Raw genomic sequence first — 26,570 nt, 5'->3', positions numbered from 1 at the left:
AAGCTGAGAGGTGTCCAGAATCTCTTACTTCCAAAGTTCAAGTCTCTCACGGACAAACAGGAATGTTCCCAAGTTGTTCTTATGCTTCTGGATGAGAAAAAGGAGAGGACATTTTTCTGTCCCCAACACTGAGAGATAGAATGGACCATAATACATTCAACACAGCATTTTCGAGACTGCCCGGACATGTGCAGCACCTCTGGGGGATGAATGCCGGCCATCCTGATGTGGGGACTCCTTGAGAGCCAACCTGATCCTGCTGTAAACCTCTGCCCCTCCTCCTGTGACTTGAACTGCTTGGAGTTGCCTCACCAACCTGCAAGGGCACCAGGCAACTTGGGGCTGGCTGTGACAAATGATGACACCTATACATAGTCATAGCAAATTCTCCTGGCGGGGGGGGAGCTCTGAACAAAGTGCTTCTAAATTGTTTTTTATTTTGTTTATGAAGAAAAGGCTGGGAGGACTGAGAAGCTGTAGCTGACATGGAGACAGATGTCGCAGTCTGCGCAGGGTGGCGACAGTTGCTAACAGCTGATCCTGAGGGAAGGCGACACGGAATGCTTAGGCAATGCACTGACTGGGATTTAGACACAACAGAGCACCAAACAAACCTGGCTTCTAATCTGAGAAAATTGGAAATACTTGGGTCACCAACTGCTGTAGGGAGCTGGTGTCTAAGGGTGAAGGGTAAGAAAGATGTCGAGGCGAAGGCCTTCTTGGCTCACAGGCTGGGGGAGTTTGGTAGACATCTCAAGGTCATTGCCACTGAAGCAAATTAATATGAATATAATAGCTAATGCAGAGTCAGACAGAAGTCAGAATCCAGGACTCCTGTCAGAGCTTCGTGCCCTTTCCAAATTAGAAGTCAAGAATGAGGAAAAGTAGGCAGTTTTAGCGCCAAACTTCTAGATTTTGTAGAGTTCCATTTTCTAGTTGATTAACATAGAAGATCCCCAAAGAGCAACGGAGCAGAATTCATGAACTAAAGTTCATGGTTTGGGCTCCACTCTATTTTAAAAACACACTAAAATCCAATTTTACTTCTAACATTAATGATTAGACAAGTTCCCATAATAGTCTGGGTCTCTGGCTGTTCTGGGAAAAGTCAGTAGCTCTGTGGGAAGCTGAGTAAGCCTTCCTCGCCCTGCAGATGAGCTTCAGGTGGACTGCACTTACACGCCTGCCTGGCTTTGTTAGCTTACACCATCTACCTGTGTAGGCCTGGAGTTTGCAACCCCTGGGACCAGGAAAGAGAAACATTCTCAGAGCACCGGGCTGACAGTCGAGATGTCGTGTTATAGAGGCGAAAGGAAGGGAGGTGGCCAGAAGGACACTGAGCAAGAAGGAAGAGAGAGCCAAGGTCATGGAAGCAAAAGGTCTTGTCCAAAATTCAGGGGCAGAGTTTTCATCTATTTCTGGATAAAAGAACAGGATGTGGGAACCAAAACTGTGGTCTGCTCTCTTCTGCCCACAACAGTGGTGACTTAGGCAGAGCATCCTCCTGCTATTTATAACTAGATCTCGGCGCTGCGTCAGAGGACCTCGCTGCTGACTAATCTTGTCAAAGCGTCTTTTTCTGAATTGTATAAATGCCATCTACACAGGCTGAAGAACCCTGGAGAGAAAAACTGGAAAGACACAGGGCATGTTATAAATAGTGTCTCCACAGGAGCTGGGTGTCCTGGGCCATGGCCCTCTGGAGGGTCTCTAGGATTCCATGGTTGAGACACACAGATATGACATGAAACGTCTTTCATTTGTTTAAGCTGAATTAAGGTTGGCGTTTTTTCGTTTGTTTTGTTTGTTTGTTTGCCTCTCCCTGCCCCCTTCATTCCAACACACAATGAGGGCTGCTTTTTTACGCCATATGAAAATGTATATAGATTTCTCAGCAAAACAACTTTTTACTTATATATCTGTGCACCAGGAATAGGCATTTCATTGGAGGAAAGCTGTCAGGAATGGAACAAAGATCTTATGGCAAGAACCCCCTCCCAGGCAACAAGAAGACTTTAGTGACCGTGGTGAGTGAGGTGGTTATGGGTTACAGTTCCTCACAGTTCCCTAGTGGGGAAACAGAGAGTGCCCTGCCACCGTGAGACCTTACTCCAGCGCCACTCCAGCCAGCTTGTGTCTCTGCTTGGGGTTTGTTTCACAGGCAGGGAAAGCCTTTGGTGCAGCCTAGAGTTGCAGGGAAGAGTGCCCAGCACTCAGCTGCCCACAGCTAGCCACTGACAGGAGCTGGTTCATACTGCCTTGGCCCTCCGTGCAGCTCCCTAAGCTCTGCCAATCATGACCTTAGAAGTGGAAGGTATTATAGGGTAGGCTGTTTCTCCTGTGTACATGCGTGTGTGTGTGCGTGTGTGTGTGTGTGTGTGTGTGTGTGTGTGTGTGTGTGTAAACTTACATCTATAGATTGTATATGTAAGTGCGGTTGGTTCTCCCCCCATTCCACCCAGGTCACAACAGACTGAAAATGTCCAGGGGAAACCACAGTGTGTCTATAGGGGGCGTGTGCAGTTTTTGTTGATGCTTTTGTGACTCCCTGAGCAATACAGTACAAATACACACTGCTCATATTGCATTAAATATTATTAGTAATCTAGAGAAATTCTTTAAGTGAAAATACTGAGTTCACTCAGAGAATGTTTAAATGAACGATAGCGCAGAGACTATATAAATGTGATTGTTCATGAATGGCTGAAGCTGGAGAACTGTGGCATTGCAAAGACACATTTGGGGGCACCCAAACATCCCAGGAATATCAAGGAGTATGTCGGGCTTACTTTGAAAACAAATTTTATCTAAAGAAGTTGTGACAGCTATTCCCCTGGTGTTCTGCATGGACTAGTCTTGAGTTCCTGGCGTAGGCCCTTCAACATGTATTTAGTAAGATATGGATGATATATATATTTAAGATAGGGTCTTGTCTTAGTTAGGGTTTCTATTGCTGTGACCACAGCAACTCTTATAAACATTTAATTGAGGCTGGCTTACAGTATCAGAGGTTTAGTCCATTGTCATCATGGTGCAAGACGGTGATGTGCAGGCAGGCATGGAGCTGGCTACATCTTGATCCAAAGGCAACAGGAAGTGAACTAGGACACTGGCTTGAGCATATATGAGACCACACACCCCACCTCCACAGTGACACTCTTCCTCCAACAAGGTCATACCTACTCCAACAAAGCCACACATCTTTCTGCCTCTTTCTCTAGGTGCAGGGACCACAGATGCAGCCTGGCACACCCAGCTGGGATATATGTCCTTTATGAAGATGCTGTGCTGTGTACTATACACAGGCTGACTGCAGTAATTATTATGATCGAAAACCAAAGAAACAAAAACATATGTTCTCTTTTCATAAGAATGTTCAAATCTAGTTGGGAAGCAAAGGTAAATTATCCACTCATGTGTGATCTATTATTAAAACCATGCAACATCTGAATTCAGAGGAATGAGTTATTTTCATAAATTGGAATAACCTGGACTATTTCCATTCTGTTGCTTTTCAGAGACAGAAAACCCTCTACAGCTATCATGTTCTTTGGTTTTATGTTTGGATTGCTCGGGTTTCTGAGAAATGGCCAAGATGAAGTAGGAGGAGAGGATGGTTTCAGCACCCAGCTCTGCTCCAAGCTTTGGCTGGCTGGGAACTGTCATTCCAAAGAGCTCATAGAGAAAAGATGCTAATACACCATACAGCACGGGGGACAGGACCTGGGTTCCGATCCTGCTTCTAGAACAAGCCACACAGCTTCTCTGAGACTCAGTTTCCTCATTCAGTGAGCCCGATGCCCAGTACGGACTCCAACAGTTAGTGTGTTTTCTGGGAAGAAGGGATTTGAGTCGAGAGGGAGAGATGCTTTGTTATGTCACCTCACGACAGTAGTAGAATAATAAACTCATTCTCTAGATTTTTGAGCTCAGCATTTTTTCCTTCATCACATCAAGTATTTTAAAAGACTGTATTTTTTCTCACTGTATTAACGTGTCCACTTGTAAAACACAGGGGACTTACTGTTTCCATATAAACACTTTTCTACATGCCTTCCATTTTAAAACAATTTGGATTGATTTCTTTCTTCTCTAATTAATAGATCACATTTACAGCGAGTGTACCTCTTGCTGTGGAAAATCGAGACTTTCAATTTTCAGGTCGTCAGCCACTGACGGGGCAGTCCGACTTTAAACGGTATGAAATTACAAATGACATTTAGAATTGAATAACAGAGCTGACTGCCTCTGTGTCTGTGGAGAAAAATAACATTTCTTTTGACCCAGTGTTATCTTTTTCCTTTTTCAGCAAATAAATCACACTCATGACCCGAGAGCTTCTGTTGTTCTTTACGATTCATTGACCAACTGTGAAAGAGCAAACCAACCAAATGCCAAGAGTCCGGCCACTGTCCGTGGGCTCTCCGGGGGACTGCTGTCTCCCCAGGATCCTAGGCTTTAAGAGATAGTTACTTCCTTGGAGATTAGCTCATGTCTGTCAAAAGCCCATCTCTGAGAGGTGAAGTGGCTTGTGAAGTCATTCAGCTAGCTGTGACTAAAATGGGGTGTAGGGGAGAATCTGAGAGCCTCTCTGTGTGTTTCTGACTCTCCATGCATTTCTCAGACATCTTTCTGCATTGTCAGGCAGTCAGTTAGCTACAGCGTGCGGGCTCACTACAGCCTACCGCTTGTTCTTGCAATCGAGTTCTACAGGAACACGGACAAGCGGGTGCCAGTATTGTCTTCCCGCTAGGATGAAAAAAGTCATCACACCAGAGATCACATGAAGGCAAAGCCTCAACTCTTTACCACCTGGTCTGTTACAGATCTCAGCTGTGTAGCGAGCCTGGTGGAGAGCCCTTCTTTGCAGCTTCTACTCTGTGTATCAGACTTTCTTGTCTGAACTTGAGGATCCAGTGCTTGGACTGATGACAATGAGAAAGAAGGAAGGAAAAAGGAAGGGAGGGCCTGCACTTATTTAATTAATTTGCATGGGAAGTGTTCACTGGGTACATGTCATCTGGCTGTGTGTCTATGGGGTGGGTACACTAAGTCTTAGGTTGCACATAGTAAAACACGCTCAGAAAGACAAGAACTAAGCTACTTATATTTATATCGCTAATACTTCGCACAAGGATTTGGATCCAGTCTTCCCCAGTTTAAAAATCTGTTCATTCTACTATACGGCGTGGTGCTTCAAGGTTGTCTTCCACTTTAAAGTAATGTGATCTAGCATCCCCTAAACTTAATTAAAAATAAATTATCGAGTTAAAATAGATTTAGTAGCAAGACCTATTTAATAAATAGCTAACAATAGACACAGCCATCTTGGGCATGGCGTCCCACCCATTCGTCCCAGTAGGTGATTGGACAGCAGAGGAGGAGGGCAGTACACTGGCTGGCAGGCAGTTAGCGTTTTGTGTTCTTGAGGAAACTCAGCGGCTCATCAACAGCAGGTGGAAGTCCTGTGTGTATAACCAGCTACACAATTAATTACATAGGCATCGCGTAGATGTGCTTTTAGTTAATCAACAATTCCTTTTCTCCCAGGCTTACTAAAATCTCCAAATGGATGTGTACTGAGATTACATAACCATCTCATTCACTGGAGTTCTTTAGAATGTAGACTCCCAGGGCCTTCCACGAATCCCTAAGGCGGTACACCTGAATACAGGTTTGGAGATCCGGAATTTTCTCTTTCTTTTTTTTTTTTTTTGCCTATTCAGTTGATCTTTTTTGTTGTTGTTGTGTGTGTGCATGCGTGTGTGTGCACACGGGCGTCAGAGGTCAGGTTTAAGGAGTAGGTTCTCTCTATGCACCTTGTTGAGGTGAGATCTCTCCTGTTTCAGCAGTCCTGAACACTCCCTGCTAATTGCCTATAATCGTCCCATGATTCCCTGTCTCTGCCAGCCAGCCTTAGGAGTGTGGGGGTTGCAAGTGTCAGCCACCACATCATTTTGTGGGTTGAGGAGATCCAGCTCAGGTCATCAGGCTTACGGGGCAAGGGCTGTCCATTTCATCAGACCTGTGCAGATGCCTTTGACACTGAGTCAACTCTGAGATCCAGGACTCTGGAAGACGAGGTCAGCAAGGGCCACATCCTCGCCTCTGTCCTATAGAGCCCCCACTATCACCCTCGTGTCTCTGATTCTACTCTCTTCCCAGAGACCCATGCCATGGTCATAGAAGCATCATCCGTACTCTGTGCTAAGTGAGGCTGGAGGGAGGTGTTAGGCAGCAGACACCACCCTGTGCCTTTCTTCATCATCCAGAGTGCGGGGGACCATCTGTTTTATCTGCAGGGACCATGGCTAGTGGTGCTTTATTTCTGCTGTTGCATTTTTAACTTGTTTGCATTTGTACAAATGGTTAACCGACAAACTTAAACCTGATTTGTTCTCTGAGTATAAAATGAGGTCCACAGACATTTAGACTTTAGGTGATCAAAGGCAATTGTCTCCTCTATCGTGTTAGCGTCTTTCCTTCATGTCTAGCTTTGGAATATCACTAAAACCACTCAAGATGAAAACCAAAAGGGGATTTGAACCCTGAACTTTTGGTAGCTTACTTGGTCCATCTTTTGATTTGAGTCTTACCTGTGCAATGTCAGGGTATTTAAGACTGATAAAACAGATTTTCAGATATGTGTATGTAACTACATCCAACCTCCACTCATTTTATCAGCCAGCTCCTCTGCCATCTTTAATTTGAATAATTGACCTCAAGGGTGTTTTGTTACTTATTGGAAATCACTATTATTAACTGTGGGTAAGACAGTGAGTTCTTAGAGGGCTCTTAGTAAGAATGAGATATGTGTGTTTCTTTGTCATAGGTGAATTAAGACCAAAACCTGACTGACAGCTTCAATACACCCCACACTGTAATTGTGACTGATCAGGTCCTAATGGGGAAAACAACAGACATGGGATCCGAGAAAGGAAAGGTTCCTCACATCACAGATGTGATGAGATCTCTTACTACAAAGTGCTTAAAATCACTACATCTGGTCCTCAAATCATCGCAGATATGAAGTCAGTGAGGACATCAGAAAGTCTCCACGAAAGCCTTGACACCAGACTGGGATTCGAGGTGAGAAATGATGACTTAGTCCACAATGCCACCAACGTCATCAGCCGTCAGGACGAGGCGCGAGGAAAGGTGGCTGAGCAAAGTGGCCACAGCCAGGGTCCTTCTGCCTCCACACAGTTAACAGAGCTCATTTCACAACAGCCGGCCCCCAGAACAACCCACCATCCACTCCGGTCTAAAGTGGACTGGCTACAGTTAAAGAAGCATCTGGTGCCCATCTTAGGCTGACTGTAACGAGCAGCCCGAACCCTGTTCCCAACATCAGAACTGCTCCCCGTGACAGCATCTCCTTGTCATCTGCTCTTCCCAGGGAGGGCTCCCTTCCATCACAGGATAAATGTGCCCAAAAGAGCGAAATAGCAAGTCACAAGTCCTGCGACTCGCTGAGACAAGAGAGGGAGATCGGGTTTGATTTCTATGAGATTAAGACGCTTTACTTGTGATGTCGTCTCCATACAGAAGAGGCCGGACAGGGCATTTGTGGTACCAGTCATGGTCGTCTAACGTGGTATTCCCTGTGCCCGTGGCACTCACCTAAATCTACCACACATGTTATTTTTGGCTACGCACACATGCTATTCCCTCACTAGACCAGAAGAATGCTGAAGGCAGGGACCAGGTGGATTCGTGGACATCACCAGCCCTTGTGAGCAGCTGGGCTCAAATATTTGCTCTGGATAGCGGTGATGTTGATAGTGAGGCAGATAACTAGGCAATTACCAGAAATGAGACGCTTAAAAGCAACCAGGTCTCTCTAAACACTGACCGTCCGATCCTTCGTCTGGGTTAACGTGAGTGTGATCTCAGTTGTGTAGAGAGAATAAACTAAAATTACATGCATGAAATCATTCATTATACAAATCTATAGCATATACATTCCTTTAAAAACCGCAGCAAGTCTAGGGGCATGATTCTTGGGAAGGAACTTGCCTATCATGTATCAGGCTCTTGAGGCCCAGGGTTCAATCCTTTTTATAGCAAAACCAAACAAAACCCACTATACACAGGCACATGAAAAGCGCAGGGACACATAACATCATCTGTGTTTAAACAAGTCAACATTGCAAATGCATCCTTGCCTTCCCAAATCCTTTGGTTGACTTTTATAGCTATTCTATACACTTTTACTAGAACAGGGTCTATAGGACGGATGTATTACGTTTATGGTAATCACAGATGCTATTGTTCTGTGCTGTAAAAGGGAAAATTGTGGGTGACCCGGGTTAAAGGGATTTCTTCGTTTTGGAGTTTCTCAGAGCTTTTTCACTGACCCAATATGCTTTATGATTCATCTATGAGTTTATTACACGGTGTTCCCTCAAATCCTTCTTTTCATGAAGTGGCCACGGACAAGGAACCTGCTTTTAGAAATGCCGAACCGGACGCATCTCTAACACAGGTCCCTTGAAGATCTCCAACTCTGTAAGTCTGTGGAGCGTGGCTCCGAATCCTGCAAGAATCACTAAGTAGCTTCAAACACACCAATGTGGGGGGTCCCTGTCCTAGCAGCAAAGTCAGGGACTCTGGGGATGAATTGAAAAGCAATGCATTTCAGAGCAATACATTTCCACACATCGTAGGACTTGTATCTTGTTACCAGCCTCGGAATAAGCAATGTGAGCTCTTCTTAAAGGATGCACGCCAATTGGTGTACTTCAGGGACTCCACCACCTTCCAATCCTTTCCAACACCAACGGGATCATGATATCTCATTTTCATGTGTGCAAAAGCAGAGACAGGCCTGATGATACACGCCTTTAAACTCATCATTCTGGATGCAGAGGCAGGTGGATCTCTATGAGTTCCAGGCTAGCCTGGTCTATAGAGCATGTCCCAAATCAGCCAGGGCTGCATAGTAAGACACACCTTTGATCCCAGCACTCAGAAGGCAAAGGCAGGCAGATCTTTGTGAGTTCGAAGGCCAGCCTGAGCTATACAGGGAGTTCCAGGACAGCCAGGTCTACATGGAGAGACCTTGTCTCAAAAACAAACAAAACAAACAAAAAAACAAAAGCAAAACATTTTACCAGACTTATGTAAAGGTCTCCAGATACTGAATAAGCCCCTGAAAAGATATGCAACATTTTAAAATAAAAATAAATAGAAATAAAGAATAAAGAAATAACAGAGATACTGCTTTATAGAGAAGTTGGGGACCAAAACTTCAATAAAGGAGGGTACAGGTAAGAGCTGAAGAGGCAACTCACACAGTGGCTTTCTTTATTCTAATGTCCACCATAGCAGAAGCCCAACCAAAGCAGCGAGGAAGCCTCAAAGCAGAGGAGGGTTTTAGGATACTCCCAGGGGACAAGGAGATTAGTGGGAGCCAGTTCCATGTGTAGGCAATGTTGCTCAGTAGCACGGCTGAGAGCATATGGGTCAGCACAGCATAGACCTGCAGAACTTGCTGCCTTTGGACCACAGGGTTCCACCTGACTGCTGGGCAGTAAGAAGTGAGCGGGGTCTCCAGAGATGCACAAAGCAGGTAGCCTCTAGACAGTAAGCATCTGCTTGAACATGGAGACCATCGACACTGAAGGCAAGGCTTTTGACATTCGGGGTCTCGGCTTGTGGTGGACTCACTAGGCAACGCCCATCTTTGGGCCCGTTCTATAACACGCCTGCTTTGCAGAACTGTTGAGAGGTTAGCGGGGATACACCGCTGAGTCTAGACAGAGCAGGTCTAGCCAGAGAAGCCTGCAGCCAGCACAGGGCACCTGAGACTAAGGTCACAAGCTGCACAGGAGAAGTCCTAATCAGAACCCTTCACCATCTTCCAAAGGGCCAACAAGTGTTGACTAGCTGTCCCTCAGGTCCCAGCTCCTGGAATCTCATGTAGCTCTCGGGTCATGTGGAGTTCTGAGTCCTTTTGCTCTTGAAATGCTGAGATAGCTCCCACCCTTCCCTAATAGTTATGGTAGTGGGGAAAGATGGGCGGGCATATCTGATGAAGAACGGACACATGCAAACATTCTGACCCAGAACTTCTGGGACACAGAAGGGAGCCAACCCTTGACTAGCTTGCTTGTTCTCTGGGATACTCTCTCTCATCTGCACAACATGTACCTCACACAGTCCCAAGCATAGACGAGACAGTGTGTGTACAATGTTTGCTCCTGTTTACTCCTTCACAAAAATGTTCCTTGGAGGGAGTGATTACGCCTCACAGCATTATAAGCAAGAGACAGGCAAGAAATTATTAAACTAGAAAATCACTGTGTTAGTCACCACGGTAATCATTTTTGCATCCACAGGTGCTGAAATTAGAGAGCAAACCCATGTTAAGCAGGATGCTTGTGTAGTCTCCCCACAGGTGCCTATTAATTACAAAGGAAAACAATAATTACGATGGAAGAATTTGCCTGAAGTCACCTTCACCCTATGAACAAAAGCAGCACGGCAGCAGCAACGCAGGCCTCCTGCTGCTGCGCAGGAAGTACAGTACAGACTCACTTTCCCGGTGTTCTCCACCAGAATGCATGGGAATGCAGCCAGCGACTGAGAGGGAACCTTCGCAAATGCAAATGGAAGGAGATAGAGTAACTGGCCAGGTTTCTCCAAAGGGACCAAGGTCCTGGCGCAAAGGAACCGTTGAGGGTGTATCCACTCTAAAGAAATAGCACCCTTACTGGTAATGTGGGATCCTGGCTTGAAAGGTCCAGAAGAGGGTGCTAACCCCTTGGTTGGCAAAAATGGAACAAGAGCTCCTGATTCTGTGCACTTCTAAGGCATTTTTCTGACTTTGAGGCTGTTGGGTAAGATGCTAATGTTCAGAGATGATCGGGTGAAGGGCAGGTACAACTTTACACCACTTCTCAGCTTTTTATAAGCCTGCAGATTTTCACAATGAAAAGGTAAAAGTTAAAAAAAAAAAAGAGGAAAAAAAGAAATGATTTCCCTATTCTGGAGCTCAGAGATAACAGGATCAGGACTCAAGGAAGTTCCACCTCTTCTCCTAGATATCTTGTGATAGAAAAGGTGTAAAGACAGCCAAGATGTGCATTTTAATAAGCATGTCCCAGGAGGCCGTGCAACACACCATCCCATCTCAAACCTCCGTAAGGAGGCGGTACTGGAAGAATCGACAGAGCAGACAAAGGTTAGTGGGTGTGAGAGAAGAGGAAGGAATGGGAAGGAACTGTGTGTTCTTGCAGACAGACTTCAGAAAGAGTTTCTGATGAAGGAGAACAGGGATGAGAAGCAGCTGTGGGGTGGCTTTGTGAGAGACATCATAGGAAAGACATGGAGGGGCAGAAAGAGACCAGGAGATTAATAGATACACTGATGACTTTGTACATGACTTCTTGGCGTCTGTTGGTGAGACTGAAGTAGAGTTTGTAATCGTCTGTTCTGTCTCTTTAAGAGACAAGCCATGCCCACTCCCTCCCCCATCAGCTGAGGCAAACTGATCTTCAGCTTCCAGCCTGAGTCCCTTCCTTTTCCATCTCTCAAGAGGCAGCTTCTCTCTCTCCTCACTTCTCCCCTTCCCACCTTCTTTCTCTTTCTCTCTCTCTCTCTCTCTCTCTCTCTCTCTCTCTCTCTCTCTCTCTCTCTCTCTCTCTCTCTCTCTTTCTCTCTCTCTCTTTATCCCTGCTCGTCTCCCTTCATCCCTTCCCTCCCATAACCCAATAAAAAATAATCCAACCTCACTCTGCATGGCGTGCCTAACCATCTGTCTTTTGCCCACCCGGGGCCAGCTGCCTTCAGAAACCTGCAGTGTGGTCTCATGGCGTGCCCATCCGTCTGTCTCTCATCATGGCCCGCTGCAGCCACTTGGGGAACTGCGCTGTCCCTCTGTCCCTGCCGGGGGACTGGCTGCCCACTGCCCACTGCCTGCTGCCTGCCCCCCACTCAGGGACCTGCGGTGTGATCTCATGGCCCTCTGCCGGCTGGAGCCACCCAGGACCCTGCAGGATTTTATTTACTCCATTACAGAGTTCATAATTATTTTTTGAATTTTTTTTTCTCTGCTCTAAGCCATACTGCTTCCTTGTCCATTGTGGTATAAGACAAGGTGACTTACAGAAGGAAGGGGTTTATTTGAGCTTAAGGTTCCAGAGGGGTAAGACTCCATTACCATCACAGTAGGGAAGGTGGTGATGGGCAAACAGGGAGGCAAGTCCAGCCGAAAGCCCACATCTCCAGCCACAAGCAGGAAGCGGAGAGCAAACAGGAATCAGTGCATAGCTTACAAAACCACAAAGCCCTGCTCCAGGGACACTTTGTCCCACGGGCCGCATCTTTTAAGCATCCCCCAAACAGCAGCATCAAGTTTTCAAACATCTGAGCATCTGGAGGACACTTTCATTGAAGCCACTGCAGTCCCTTTAGCTGTGACACAGTCTAGATACCATGCTTTGTTTGGAAGGCAGACTGAAAAGCCATCCACCTGGGAGCCATTTGGCATTATTATGATCGACAAGTGGCTTGAAAAACCACGGAGAGGAAAGGGGGCCCTGTAAACGCAAATATCTGTAGATCTTCTCATACAGCGCCCCCTATTGCTGAGCCGACGGTGAGCAGCAGCAGCTGACCCGGAAGAGGGACTCAGGTGTCTCATGGATAATCTTCATTTGCAGTGTTCGTATGTCTCTTTCTAATTAGTTTCAGGACTGGAAGCCAGAAATGGACCTGAAAAGAGGGTGGATAGTCACTGTGAATGCCCCTGCTATAACTTTTGAAAGACACAGAAGTTATCCTCGTGGTCTCTCTTGTTCTTGCCTTGGCTGTCGCTGTTTCCCATCTGTGTATGTTGTAGAGGTCTGAGCTCAGCGATGTAAGCCATCGCGTGCTGGAGGTGAAATGGATGTCTCTCGAGAGCCTGGTGATTCCTCCCATCCACCCTTGAGGAAGGGTCTAGCTGGCCTTTGTTATGTTTTTCAAGATAGGGCTTCACTGGGTAACCCTGTCTGTCCTGGAACTTGCTCTACAGACCAGGCTGGCCTCGAACTCAGAGAATCACCTACCAAGTGCTGGAATTAAAGGCGTGCACCACCACTGCCTGGCTTAGTTTTGGCATTTATAAAGCAACTTTACTTTGTTGTCCTGAAGACCTGGATATGAAGGCACTTTGAACTATTCTTCTAACCGGTTGCAGTTTTTCACTTTTCTTCCATTAATAAATAAGCCAAAGAAAATCAATAATGTATATAGGAGGCATCTATATCTATATTTATATCATCCATCCATCCATCCATCTCTCTGTCCGTCGTCCGTCTGCCTGCCTGTCTGTCTATCTTTAGAGACATACAGATAGAATGAGCAAATTATTTAAAGTGGTAGCTATTTCCTTCCATGTTTTTACTTTATTTTTAGTGTGTAAAGGAAATAATTGGACATTTATTTCAAAATAGCCAACACAATAGATCTTCCCAATAGCCAACTACAACCTACTTGGTTCAGTCAGTAGGTTTACTCAGCTGTATTGTAGCTGGCCTCCTGATGTGAAGTTGTAGAATACTTGGACTCCACTGTCATTTGCCTTCCAAACTCAGCCTTGCTTACTTAGAGGCATACCTCCCGCTTGACCTTACCTTTTTAAAGTACAGACTCAGTTTTCTTTCAGCTTCTCCCACTGGCTGCTTTGCTCTTTTCTTAAGGAGCTTTGCATGGAGGTATTGGATCCGCTCCCTCTCCACTCTAGGGTAGAAGGCTACTGACACCAGAATTTTAAGCTGCATCAGCATGGAAGACAACAATCCTAGTACTGTTAGCGCTGCAAGGATAATACTGAGAGGGACCCAAGTCTCAGACACAGTGAGCCTTGGTTTTGGAATGCAGCTGGATTCGAACATAGATATATTAAAGGGAGAATCGTGGATGACGTCTTGAGCGCCTTGCCTCTGAAATGAAAGCATAAAATAGTCAATAGATACACCAGCTTCTCTGTCTTTGTCCTTCTACTTCCTTTCAGCACACTGTTTGCCTGCAAATATTTAGGGAGCATTGTCTAAAGCAGCTGTCTGTCAAGTCTTGCTGCATGAGTCATGATTGGAGCAGAGAAGAAAAGATGACTTTATCTATAAGGGGACAGTGTCTTCCAAGTGGATTTGTGGAGAGAATCTACGAAATAGAGTTTGTCTTCTCTATCTCTTCTTGGTGAGCCACAAGCCCGTGGAAATGTTAGGTTCTAGGAAGGCTGAGGACTACATTAGCAAACACAGCCATGTACCCGTTCTCTAATGGAATACTTGCTTCTTTACTTAGGGCACATAGAAGTGATGAAGGATGGGAATCAGCTCAATGGAAGAGAGCTTGGTTGGTAATACAGTCATTCAAGTCCCAGGCACAGCCTCCAAGGAAGGACAAATTCCCCTTCCTCAGGTCACAAAGTTAAAAGACATTCACTGAGTCAAAGCACAATTAATCTTTTGGAGTTAGGGGGACTGCTTCCTTCTTCAACTCCGACGTCCCTTTTAGGGTGACATGTTAGTCTTGTTGGAGGAGGCTTTTAAAACAGGGCATTTTCTGGTGTCTCTGAGTGTTCAGAAGGGGTCTGAGGGCTAGAGAAGCAACTCATGGTTCCACTGATGCCACAGAAGATGGACGGACGGTGACATTGAGCCACCCAGCTCGGCCACCCGAGCGGAGACTGCTTGCTGACTCAGCTCTTTTCTCATCTGACCGGGGAAAGTCATTTTCTCTCTCGGTGGATCTGTTTTCTAATTTGGTAAAGCAGGAATTAATGGACCAGATCTGCCCCTGAATAAACTACCTCCCAGTGTCAATTGAACACCTTGGGGATGGCGCATTAACCTTACAGGCTGGAATACTTAGTAAGTTATTATCACCCTAGTGCCACAGAGCCCTGGGGCCAAACAGAAGTAAATGACCTCTCAAGATAAAAAATAAAAATAACAAAACAACCCCACCCAGAGAACATCTTGTGTCTTAGACCTACCACCAAACCTGGGCCCTCTGTATAAATGCCAACTCACATTTGTGCCTAAGCAGAGAGAAACGTTTGGGTAGCCGCTCTTCTCCCTTTATTAAAAAGACAGTCGGTCTACAATTAAATGGAGATTGCAGTCCCCAGAGCAGCGGCAGGCGCTCTTTTTAATACGATAGAAGAAACAAACACATCGATTGAGTCGGTGATGAGCAATTCTGCAATAAGAAAGCAGCGGGGGTTCGGTCTGTGGAAGGAGCTATTCAGTCAAGAAATGTAGCTGGGGATTTGCCGTTGGGAGTGGGAGCCTCGGAAAGATTGAGTCAACGTTTTTGTATGGGCTTGGTTCAGGGCAGCGTGGAAGGCACAGTCGCTCTTTCAAAATGCCAGGCAATATACAAAATGAGACCCCGATGATTTAAACCATGTTTACATCTCTTAAGTAAACAATTTGCTGAGATGGTGCTGTTGCAGGATGATGGAAGGCAAGCTTGCTCTGTTATCGGATTGTCCTGGAGAGCTAATGTGTCCAGAGCCTGGCCCGTGGGGTGTGCTCACACAATAGGAGCGAGGGCTATTATCGTTTATACTGCCGATCCATCCCAGCTCAAGTCGGATGGTTTCCCATAGGCTTTATCTGAAACATTTGTCTAAAGTTGTATGATAGTGGGGGAGAAATATTGACAAAACTCTGTACCAATGTTTCTCTTCCTGTCTGATTTCTCTTTCACAAATCTGCAGCAACAGAGGGAGGCGAGGAGCCTTCAAGGGCATCCTGGGATAGGGCAGGGCATTGCCAGCCACTCGGAAGGAAGCTAGCTGCTGGCGCAGTCTTTCAGGGACCGCAGAAGAAAACTCGGGAGATGTCACAGACGCCTTGCAGACATCCGCCCCAGCGGCCACCACCCAGATACTGTTATGTGTGGCCACAGGGGCCTCGTCCACTGGCATGTGAGCTCCACATGCAACTATCGTGGTCTAGACTTTATTATGTCCCTGGTACTCGGCAGTGTTTGTGGCAAGGTAGAACTTACACACACACACACACACACACACACACACACTCCAGTCTAAATCAGTGAGAATTTATCGAACAGGCATGGATTTTTGATATTGACTGAGAGAGAAATGCATGAGAGAAACAGAAGAGGAAGGAAGGAGACAACTGAGAGAGAAAAACATCAAGACCAAGGGCAAGAGTGAGGTGGAGAGAGGCCTTTGCTTCTGGGCTTCTTTCTTATTTGGCTTCATTTGAAGCATGCCTTCCATTATCGGCCCGTTCCAACTATCTAGAGCAACAGAGAACCTTGTAATTAAGTGAATTCTTCAGGGGCAGCAGAGAGCTCAGAGTAATCAACTCTAAGAAGCAGCTCAGAACTGGGAGGGCAAGAGCCCAGAGACTGGGTGCGCTGAACCAGAGGAAAGGGAAGAGGATGTATGGCTGGGGCAGGGGGATTTGAGCAACCCAGAAGCAGAGAAAGGGAGAGTAGGGTTCTACTGACAGAAATTCAACACACACACACTGTCTAAAGTTATGTGGGGAAAAAAAGCTGAGATATTCATGGGTTCAACATCCCACTCTTTAGATAGAAGTCCTTTTCTGTTGGCAAGGACTCAGGCTGCATGAGAAAGTTCTCCAGTGGAGTTTGAAGTCTGTCTGCCCAAGTCTTGACAGTGGGAGGAAGTCAAGCCCCAAACCTGCCTTTCAGGTTCGTTTACACCCCTTGAGAAGCAAGCAAAATGAAACCAAAATTTAAAACCAGAGACAAAGCCTATTTCTACCCTTCAGGCTATGCTGAGTATAAGTTCCCTGAAGATAAAATGTCCTACTCCAGGAGCCTGTGCTACTCCAGGAGCCTGTGCTACTCCAGGAGCCTGTGGCACTCAGGAGCCTGTGATACTCCAGGAGCCTGTGATACTCCAGAAGCCTGTGATACTCCAGGAGCCTGTGATACTCCAGAAGCCTGTGATACTCCAGAAGCCTGTGCTACTCCAGAAGCCTGTGATACTCCAGGAGCCTGTGATACTCTGTCTGGGAAACAGGTTTCAGCAGAAAGATTAAGTCAGCTGCCTCGAGATAGAGAAATTGTCCCTGTGTACATGATGGTGTGACCATGTACCTGGTTTGAGAGGGACAGAGATTTTCTTCCATGCACAGAGAGATATGTGTAATGCCACTACAGGCCAAGGAATATCACTGACAAGTAAAACCGGACCAGGCAGAGTTAAGTTCCCCTACTTTCTGGAAGGAGGAAGTCCATGCCAACAGCAGATGATTTTAGACCTCTCACTGATGAACTAGAAGAGAATAAATGTGTGTTGTTTTAAGACACGCAGCCTGTGATTGCTTGCCGCCATAGCCACAGAAAAATAACATGGAGTCCTAGTTTAGCCTTGGGACCTAATTTAGCCATACCTATCGGGCTCCTTCTGTGTACCAGACACCCATACATAATCTAAAGACACTGTCAGACTTGGGAAGTCCCAGCATTTTTGCAAGGCTCACCAATAAAAAGCCCAGGACACTGCAGGGAGTACCCGTGAGCCCCTACCTCTCCACGAAGTTTCAAGTGAACCTCAAGCCCTGGCAAGCTTTGGAGATGTTTGTTCATGGAGGAAATGAGTCGGAACAGCAGAAAATCCACAGCTGCAAACAGCACCCACACGTAGAGATGGGTCAGGACGGGAAGGAAAAAGAGCCCCAGGTTTTTCCTCTCTTTAGGACTCAGCCGCACGGATGGGATGATGATGTATTTCTTCCGTTCCTTCCTATTCAGAGGGAGGACACAGGGCCGCTGTTGGTGCCTCTGCTTTTCGTCAAACTGAATGAATTGTCTGGTGATGTAGACATTCTCATACTTCCGGCCACAAGGGCCCAGGAACCGCTTCATAAAGAGGCCGGTGCTGAAAAGGATGAGGAGAAGCCCAGCCAGGGCGAGAAGCTTCTGGCCCAAGGAAGACAATAGCTCTGTCATGACTACCATATGGGACAGGGCACCCAGGACTTCTCCCTTGGTGTCATTCATATGAGCCTCCAGGGTACGGCTGGGACTAAAGAAGGAGACCACTAAAGTCTGGTTCCAGGAAAGGAGGTCATCAAATAGATTCGGCGGAGCAGCAAGGCCATAAATCCACTGAAGGGCTTCACGATATCGGGTCAAAAGTGGAAAATGGATTAAAAAGCTCTTTGCCCTTAGGTTGCAAGTCATACTGTCTAGGAGACCTCTGAAGTTATAAAACATATTTTCCACATGTCCCAAGATCACCACCCCTGTGCCAGCCGCAATTAAAGCATTCCTGCCTTCCCGGAGGCCGCAGGAGAGGAAGGCGAGAAGCAGGAAACAGCGGGCATGCTTGGAACAGCACAGGAAAACACAGGTGCTCGCCCACACGGCTGCAAGCACGGCACCTGAGGGCAGAACCCAGTAGAAGGCTGCTGAGAGGAGGCTCACGGCCAGGAAGGCCACAAAGCAGCAAACTCCCAAATGTTGGATGAAGTCCATCCAGCCTGTGCTTCCTGGGAATACATATGTCCGCCAAAGCCTTAGGAAGATGCCAGTGCCGAGGGTCCAGAGCCTCGTACTCCCTGTGTACCTAGAAATAAAAAAAAACAAAAAAACAAACCAGTCAGAAATTGCTAGGAGGTCAGCTAGTACATACATATAATTTCTTTACCCCTCCCCATCTGTTCCTACTTAGTGGGAATCCACCAGAAAGCGGGAGAAAACAGATTAACATCCAGAGGTGAAGTGAGGCAGGGTGGTGGCACACGCCTTTCGTCCCAGCACTCGGGAAACAGAGGCAGGAGGATCTCTGAGTTTGAGGACAGCCTGGTCTACAGAGTGAGTTCCATGATTTCAGGCCCACAAAGAGAAACTCTGTCTCAAAAAAACTAAAACAGCAGCTAGAAGGAGAGTGTTTCTGCATTCTTTGGCTCTTTGCGGGCCTTGTGATTAATTTAGCCAATTAAAAGTGCCCATCTGCCATCTTTAGGTTGGCGATGCACGTCTTCACGCTCTGGCTAGCCACACCCTCAGCTGCAGTGTAGTAGTTAGTGGTCTTGACTGTTAAACATCACCAGCTCGCTGGATCTAAGAATTCTTCCTGGAGGTCAGTAAGATGGGTCTGGTGAGCTGTGATCCTTCTGGACTACCCAGGGGCCATGTTACTTCCCTGTACCAGTTCCTGGAGGGGCCTGTGTTCTCCAGCTCATGGTCCTCCTCCCTCCATCTCAAAGCCAGCCAGGCTGACTCTTTCCCTTTTCTCTGGCACCCTCTCTACACCCCTCTCTATGCTGATCTTTCTGCATTTTGTTCAAAGGAACTTTGTGACAATTTTAGGGCCAACCAGATAGTCTAGACGATTCCCTCTCAAGACTGCATCTACAGGCTTCCTTTTACCATGTAAGGTGGTATATTCACAGGTTCTGGGCATTAGGGCATAGACAGCTGAGAAAAATGTTCAGCCTGTCACACTAGGTTCTAGCACAGCAGCAAGATCAGTCCCTCAGCAAAACTTAAAAGGTGACGCCATTGTCAAACATGTAAGACAGCCCCCACCCACCCCGCCCCTGAGACCAGGCTCCCAGCTGGTCACGGACGCTCGGAAAATAATAAATACTGCTCTGTTTTGTTTTCCACCACCAACTTTTGTCCTGGGCTGCTTGACTGTAATTGTCCATTGACAAAAGCGGTGGTCCTGTGTCAATGGGTTCTAAGAGTCGAAGCAAGCTTTAGGCTGATGGATGGGCTGCCATGTCAATCAAGTCATTATGTAAGTGCATCCTTAACAGTCATCCGTTCTCTTCTGTGCTCTCACTTTACAGACCAGAGAGCACACAAGGGCATCCAGACTTGACCACGATGTTGCTGCATCCTCTTCTGCCATCTCTACCCCATGAGTATGGGTCCCTCTGGAAACTATGCAGGGAAACTACGAAGATTTTTGTCCCTAAATTAATCATGTCTGGGATAATTAAAATTGAGGCATTAGGAGGCTGCTATTATTCTGTTTGTTATGCTTATTTAGGTCTCTGGTGTACTGAAAATGAGTTGGGTTCGTTTGGACTGATATAAATAAAATTAAAGTTTTTCTCTGTTGACTGACTTAAAACATCTAATGAACATTGTGCCATATGTATGAGATTTAGTGGGGACACGGAGAAGTCTCTAAACTCTCTCACATATATTTGATTCCATGGGCTAGGACTTATGGTGCTAGTTGACACTGAGAACCCACGTGTGGCGTGGCACTTAACCATGGAAATGATGAATGCAGGTGGTGGCTCCGGGGTATGAACTGAGCGACCACAGGTGACAACCTGATTCTCTTTCTGTGCTCAGGCTGAGCGAGGTTAACAAAGGGCCAAGTAGAGACGGAGGACACAGGCACCTTAGTCATAAGCTCCTATACATGTCCGGGGCATGACACAGCCTCTGCAGGTGTCATCTGAATGAATGCTAGCAGAAAGGAGATGTGGAGAAAACCCTTGTGTTGCTTTTGTTCACTGCTGCAAGAAAACTCCTGACAGGAAAACTTGGTAGGATATTTAAGGACAGGTGTTCCAAGGCTTTAGTCTAGGTTTTTGGCCCCAGGACCTTGGGAAAAACATCCAGACACCAAGAAGGCCTTACAGAGGATCTGTCCTGTCCCTTTAAGAGACAAGGCCCACCCACTTCCCCCACCACCACCTAGGCAAGCTGATCTTCAGCTTCCACCCTGAGTCTTTTCCCTTTCTGTCTCTCTCTTGAAGAGGCAGTTGCTGCCTAGTTCCCTTCTCCCCATTTCATTTCTCCCCTTTCCCTGCCCCTCTCTCTCCTCTTTCCCCTCCTCCCCTTCTCCCTTTTCCCCTTCCATAACCCACTAAATAAATACCCACTTCTCTGCATGGCATGCCATCTTGGTCTCTCACCAGCCATGCGACTCCCTGCCTGGGACCCAGCTGTCTTCGTGACCTGCTGTGGTCTCATGCCCGCTGTCCACTGCTGCCACTTGGGGATCTGCACCATTTTATTTTTACCATAACAGGCAATATACCCCTAAGAACTCTTCCCCCAGTGGCCCACTTCCTCAGTCTCAGCCCCACCCCCTAAGTGTCCACAGCCTTCCGAAACAGTGTCACCATCTGAGACCAAGCAATCAAATCATGAACCTATGCAGGAACATCACATGCTCAAGGGTCATTGTCACCTGGACTGGCTTCACAGAGATCAAGATTCTAAACATGTGGGACCAGCAGGATGACTCAGCAGGTAATGACAATTGCTTCGTAAGCCTGGTGTATTGGTCAGGTTTTTGCTTCAGCTCCTGTCCTGGCTTCTCCTCATGATGAACTGTAATTTGGACGCGTAAGGTGCAATAAGCTGTTTCCTCCCCGCCACCTCCAATCTGCTTTTGGTCACGGTGTTTGGTCACAGTTATAGAAGCCCTGACTAAGACACATTGCTACCTGAGTTTTGAGACCTGGAATTCACATAAAAGTGGACTGGCAGAAGAGTGAATTCCACAGATTTGTCCTGTGACCTCTACATATTAATATATAGTAAATACACCCCACTCCCCCGAACTTTCTCTCTCTCTCTCTCTCTCTCTCCTCTCGTCTCCTGCTCTCTCTCTCTCTCTCTCTCTCTCTCTCTCACACACACACACACACACAGACACTATGACACACACACACACACACACACACACACGCACTCACGCACGCACGCACGCACACACACACTAATACAATGAAGTAAAAGTATTTTCAATAAAGACTCCCCACAAGAGACCATGGTTCTTTACCACCGCAAACATGTATCATTTCAGAATCAGTTAGGTGGAAGGTGAGTAGTGCTCACACATGGCCATATCACCAACGGGTCTGTGCTCCTGAAACTGTCGGGCGTGTCCCTACACAGGAGGGCTTGGTGGACATTGGACACTGGACACTGTGCACAACATCCACCTCAGAGAGGGTCAGGAGCTGCGTCTCCTCAGACATGACTTCATGCACTTTCTTCACCATTAATTTTAGAATAACCACAGAACTTTTGGATTCAGTCCCACGCTGAAGTGGCCCGTAAATTAAGTACTAATTGTCTATGACATCCAGGGCACTTTGCAAGAAGCTTCCACACCCCCTACCTCAAACTCAGTTTGTATTTTCTGTAGAGGAAGCAGAAGCAGGATCCGGACTTCCTGCGGTGCTGCAGGTACTGGGGAATTTGCAGCAGGCTGCAGTTAGCCCCAGGCAAGCCATCACCTCTGCACCCTGCCTAGGTTTCACCAGTCTGGGTTAGGGGACAGGACCCACAGCTGTCTGAACTGTTCCTTCCGGAAACACACCACACTAACTGCCGGTGTCTGCTCCAGAGCTGGCCCAAATATCACAAACCCATCTCCACCAGCTACGCATTGGTTTTTTTCTTCTTCAACAAAACAGCTGACCTCGCGAGGTTAAAATGTCTCCAACCAGCATGTTTTACTTGAACCAAATTAGAACACCCGGTTTCATTTGTTTTTCTAATTTCCTCTGTGAGGCCCCAATTCTTCTCATCTGCTGAAATATTAATAATGTACATTGTAGGCTCATTTCTTCTCCTCCTGCCTTTATTCTCGTACAGCATGTTCTCAATACAGATATTCCTCCGCAAGCATGGAACAGATTTATAGACACATTAAAATTTTAGCATTCTACAATAAAATCTAATATCAATTAAACGAGATCTATGGCTGCAATCTCATCCCGGAAGAGGCACGTGTTTACGCGACAAGCGACAGTTCCACCCTTGTCCTCCTTGTCTGTGTGCTGAGGACAGAGGGTGAGCCGAAGACACCAGCCTTTCAGGCAGAAAGACTAGAGATATTCTCCTGTTCACAGCTCGAGGGACAAAGTAGAGCCCTGACCTTGACCCTCCCCTCTCCAACTACTTCCCCACCCTTGGCCTTTCATTTCTCCTAATTCAGAGGACTTGCCTGATCCTGCTTGTTGACGCTTAAGGAGAGAAACTTCTCCAAACACTGACATTCCCTGGAAATGGCGTGTCCTCTCAACACAACACATGCCCTTCCATAGAACACTGAGATTTTCTTCTGCTCTAGCCAAAGCCTGGATGCTCAAGTGCATGGAGAGCTGAGCGGCAAGACAGTTGCACCATTTACCCAGTACTAGGATGCTATGTCGTACATCCTGCTAGTCTTTCTTGGGGTACCTTGATGCTCTCCTTTCCCAGTAGCAGTGAAGTCCAAAGTCTGACAAGCTATCTGCTTGTTTCTTTCTCAGGGACTTTGGAGAAAAACACGCTGCATGCATGTCATGGTCACCCAGGGATGCCATGACGAAATGCCTTAGAAGGGAGCAGGAGAGACATTTTCCTCGCAGTTTTGGAGACTGGAGGACCCCGTTCAAGGTCTCACAGGGCCAAGCCCTGGTGAGGGCTATCTTCCCGGTGTGCAGATGGCTGCCTTCTCTCTGTGTATCCTCAGGTGGGGGGGAGAAGTCTCTGGTTTCTTCTCCCCTCTACTCCCTCCTCTCCTTTGTTTTACCCTCCCACAGTGTGTTATCTCTAACCGTGTGAGGGCTCGCCCTCTCTTCCACAACGGCAACCAGCTACCTTCTCCTCTTCTTCTAAGGACACCAGTCACCCCGTCACGTTAGCTGAGAGTGTTACCTGCAGACCCCATTGACCTTTGACTTTCTTAGAGAGGGCTTTTCCTCACGCAGCCTCACTGGGCGCACTGGGTTTGAAAACTAGCACCCTATGGGGGAAAGGGGTATCAGACTTTAAAAACAAATTGGCCCAGTCTGGCAGACTTTGGGCTCAGTTGTCAGCTTGCCTTTGACCTTCTGGAAGCTCATCACTTCCTCCAGCCCCTACTCCCACTTTAGCCCACCTCCCAGCCACGCCCTAGAATCACTTCCCTCCTTCTCTGCTCCCGGGGCGAGCCTGAGTGTGCTCTAACCTAATTTCTAGCCTCTGCATCTTAGTATTTAGCTGAGCTCTGTTTGTTTCCCTTCCTTCGTGTTTACAGGCCTGAGTCCTTCATCCTCCACATTTCTTTTGGCAGCTTCTAAAAGCCTACTTGATCCCTTTAACCTATCATTTCTCTTCATTTTGCTTCCATTATCAATAATGCGTATTGCCTGACTCAACAGCCTTGTCTCTCCAACAGAAAGAGCCCATGTCTTGCTTTTAGAGCAGCAGTTTCCCAGGAGCTTTCATCCCTAGCCGACGGTTTGCAGCATGCCCCTAGCGGGCAAACCTTAGCTAGAGTTCACAGCAGAGCGCTACCCGAACTTCATTTCCTTCTCACAGGGTTACAGTGATGTCCACAAGACCCGGTGAGAAGAAACAGCAAAGAATGGGGCTGTGGTGAGGACCATGAACCAAACCAGTGCCCTGCAGAGCAGTGCAGCCTGTGTAACTAACCTGAGCCCATGTTTACCTGCTTTCATGCAGAGCTGAGCTGTTCCCATGGAAACAGGAGCATCAGTCTTTCCTATCCACCCTGCACATGTAGCTAGCAAACACGGCTGCCATGGTTTTCTCTGGCACTGTGTGTGTGTGTGTGTGCATGCATGCATGTGTGTGTGTGTGTGTGTGTGTGTAATTTTCAGCATATCAGCATGAACTGGCATGGAATTCATGAATTCCCACCCCAATACCTAGAGTCCACTCTGCCTACCTTGTTGGGAGTCAGGGACAGCCCTACCCCTGAGCACTGTCCTCTGAGCACAAATCAAACGTCAGCTCACAAGTGTATCTCCTATCTCGCTCCAGCTACAAGGCCTGGCCAGACCATGTAACAAATAGAATCATGGACTAATATTAACACTTTCAGGTGAGCAGCCTACCCTATGAGTGCTCTAGATGGAAGATGCACATCCCCAGTGGGGCACACAGAAAGCTTGCGGCTAGAGCCAGGGAAGGAGGAAGGAATGAACATGGCCTTCCTGCTGGGAAAGGCCAGGAGCCCAAGCCCTCAGAAGCTATGCCATTCTTTCTCTCTCATTCTGACCCTGCTTCTGCACAGAGGCCAATGGCCTGAGCTCAGCCAGCCCAGATAACCTGCAGACACCTGGCAGAATACTACCTCAAAGCGACAATATCTCCTGTCCTGCAGGGCACCTTCCACCAGCTCTGCCTGCGGCTTTCTTTGGGATCTGACATGATATGAAACTCATTTGAAAAGAAATCCTGTCAAAGGAGAAAGTAAAATAAATAAATGAATGAATAAATAAATAAATAATCCGGGCACGGAGACAGGACGCCTGCTCTCTAGCTTGCAGAGACCTGCACAGACTGTGGCCTTTCATGGGTCATTTTACCTCCTGGGCCCTCAGCTTGCTGAGCTGCTGCTCTCCAAGGTTCTGAGTGGTCTCTGAGTGACAGATGTACAAGAGCCACAGATGCCTGGAGCGAGCACTTCTGAGGCCGAGAGTATCAAAGCCCAGCACCTGGGAGAGGGACAAAGGAGGCATGAAAGGCGGCCGCTTCCTTTTTCCTTACTCCGTTTTAAATTCCCCTCTTTTCCTTTCTTGCAAACTTATCGTTTGGTTCAGAACACGCTGTTCCCTCAGGCTGCCAAAATAGCAGGAGCAGGAGCGGTGACCTCTTCTGAGGTGGAATGAATTCTTCACCGCTCTGTTTTAATCATTCCTGCCTTGGGAAAGCCGGCAACTGCCTTCTCCGGAGAAGGCAGCCTTCCTACAAGACGGGAGATTAATGAAAGCTGTGGGGTAAACAGAAGAGCACCTAGGGAACAGGGCAGTCCATCACTATGTGCTGCAAAGCTGTTCCGGAAGCTCACTGTGGGCCAGGCTGGGCCACTCTGCCTTGGTGCATCACCAACCAGCTCCCCATGATAAGCACAGCCAGGATGCCAGACCACCGAGATCCACCCTTCCCAAGCCAGGTAGATCTGCGCACACTGTGCCTTCAGCAGGGCATCCCTGGGTAGCCTTCCCTGAGATAGCCAGGCGGCAGTCCCAAACCGCTTCCTTGGGTCCTTCACACCATAGGCAGACAGCTGCCATACAAGCGCAGTTTACAGAACTCTCTGGGCATGGGGATGGATTCCAGTTCACTAGCATTTTTTTAAAGCAATTTTAGAAGCAAGATTATTCTGAAGGTCCACTTACATGTTTCCCTCAGGTTCTTCCACAAGCACAGAACACACCCTTCTGAACTCTCCAAGGCTTAATATAGCACAGGGAAAGGGGAACCAGACACGAAGGTGGCCACATCACCCTGAATCAATGTCTTCATTTCCCCCACAAAGTGACTAAGTATTTAATGTCACCAAGGGTAAAACTGGTGTGAAAAAAACCACAGACTTCATTCTAGCAGCTTCCTTAGAAGACGGTCCAGGCATTAATTCTAGGAAACAGCGTGGTAGAACATTTTCAACACAACACTTTGTGAAGCTGGGGGCCCCTCTCTCTGCTCTTTTCTCCTCATTCACCCCAGCTGTGGGGATGATAGACTAATTTTACCCCAGCCCCCATCCACAACTGGAGTCAGGCTCCCAGATGAGCCCAGGGTCTGAAGTACTACTCAGTACCCGGCCTCAGCGTAGCACCTGGCAGTGTAGACATTTCGTTCCCTAG

The 26,570-nt window shown here is 47.2% G+C and overlaps 1 protein-coding gene across 1 annotated transcript; it reads right to left on the bottom strand.

Moving 5' to 3' along the window:
* Positions 1-12,645: 12,645 nt before the first annotated feature.
* LOC119823689 (dendrocyte expressed seven transmembrane protein) lies at positions 12,646-20,946 on the bottom strand. Its single transcript, XM_042055711.1, has 4 exons — positions 20,852-20,946; positions 17,530-18,571; positions 13,623-13,931; positions 12,646-12,720 (listed from the first exon to the last, which is right to left on the bottom strand). Exons 1-4 carry the CDS (start codon positions 20,944-20,946, stop codon positions 12,646-12,648), a joined length of 1,521 nt encoding a protein of 506 aa, XP_041911645.1.
* Between the last annotated feature and the right edge of the window lie 5,624 nt (positions 20,947-26,570).

Source organism: Arvicola amphibius, chromosome 9 (assembly GCF_903992535.2).
Source record: "Arvicola amphibius chromosome 9, mArvAmp1.2, whole genome shotgun sequence".
In the NCBI taxonomy this organism is placed as follows: domain Eukaryota; kingdom Metazoa; phylum Chordata; class Mammalia; order Rodentia; family Cricetidae; genus Arvicola; species Arvicola amphibius.
This window is presented reverse-complemented; position numbering and strand designations above follow the sequence as displayed.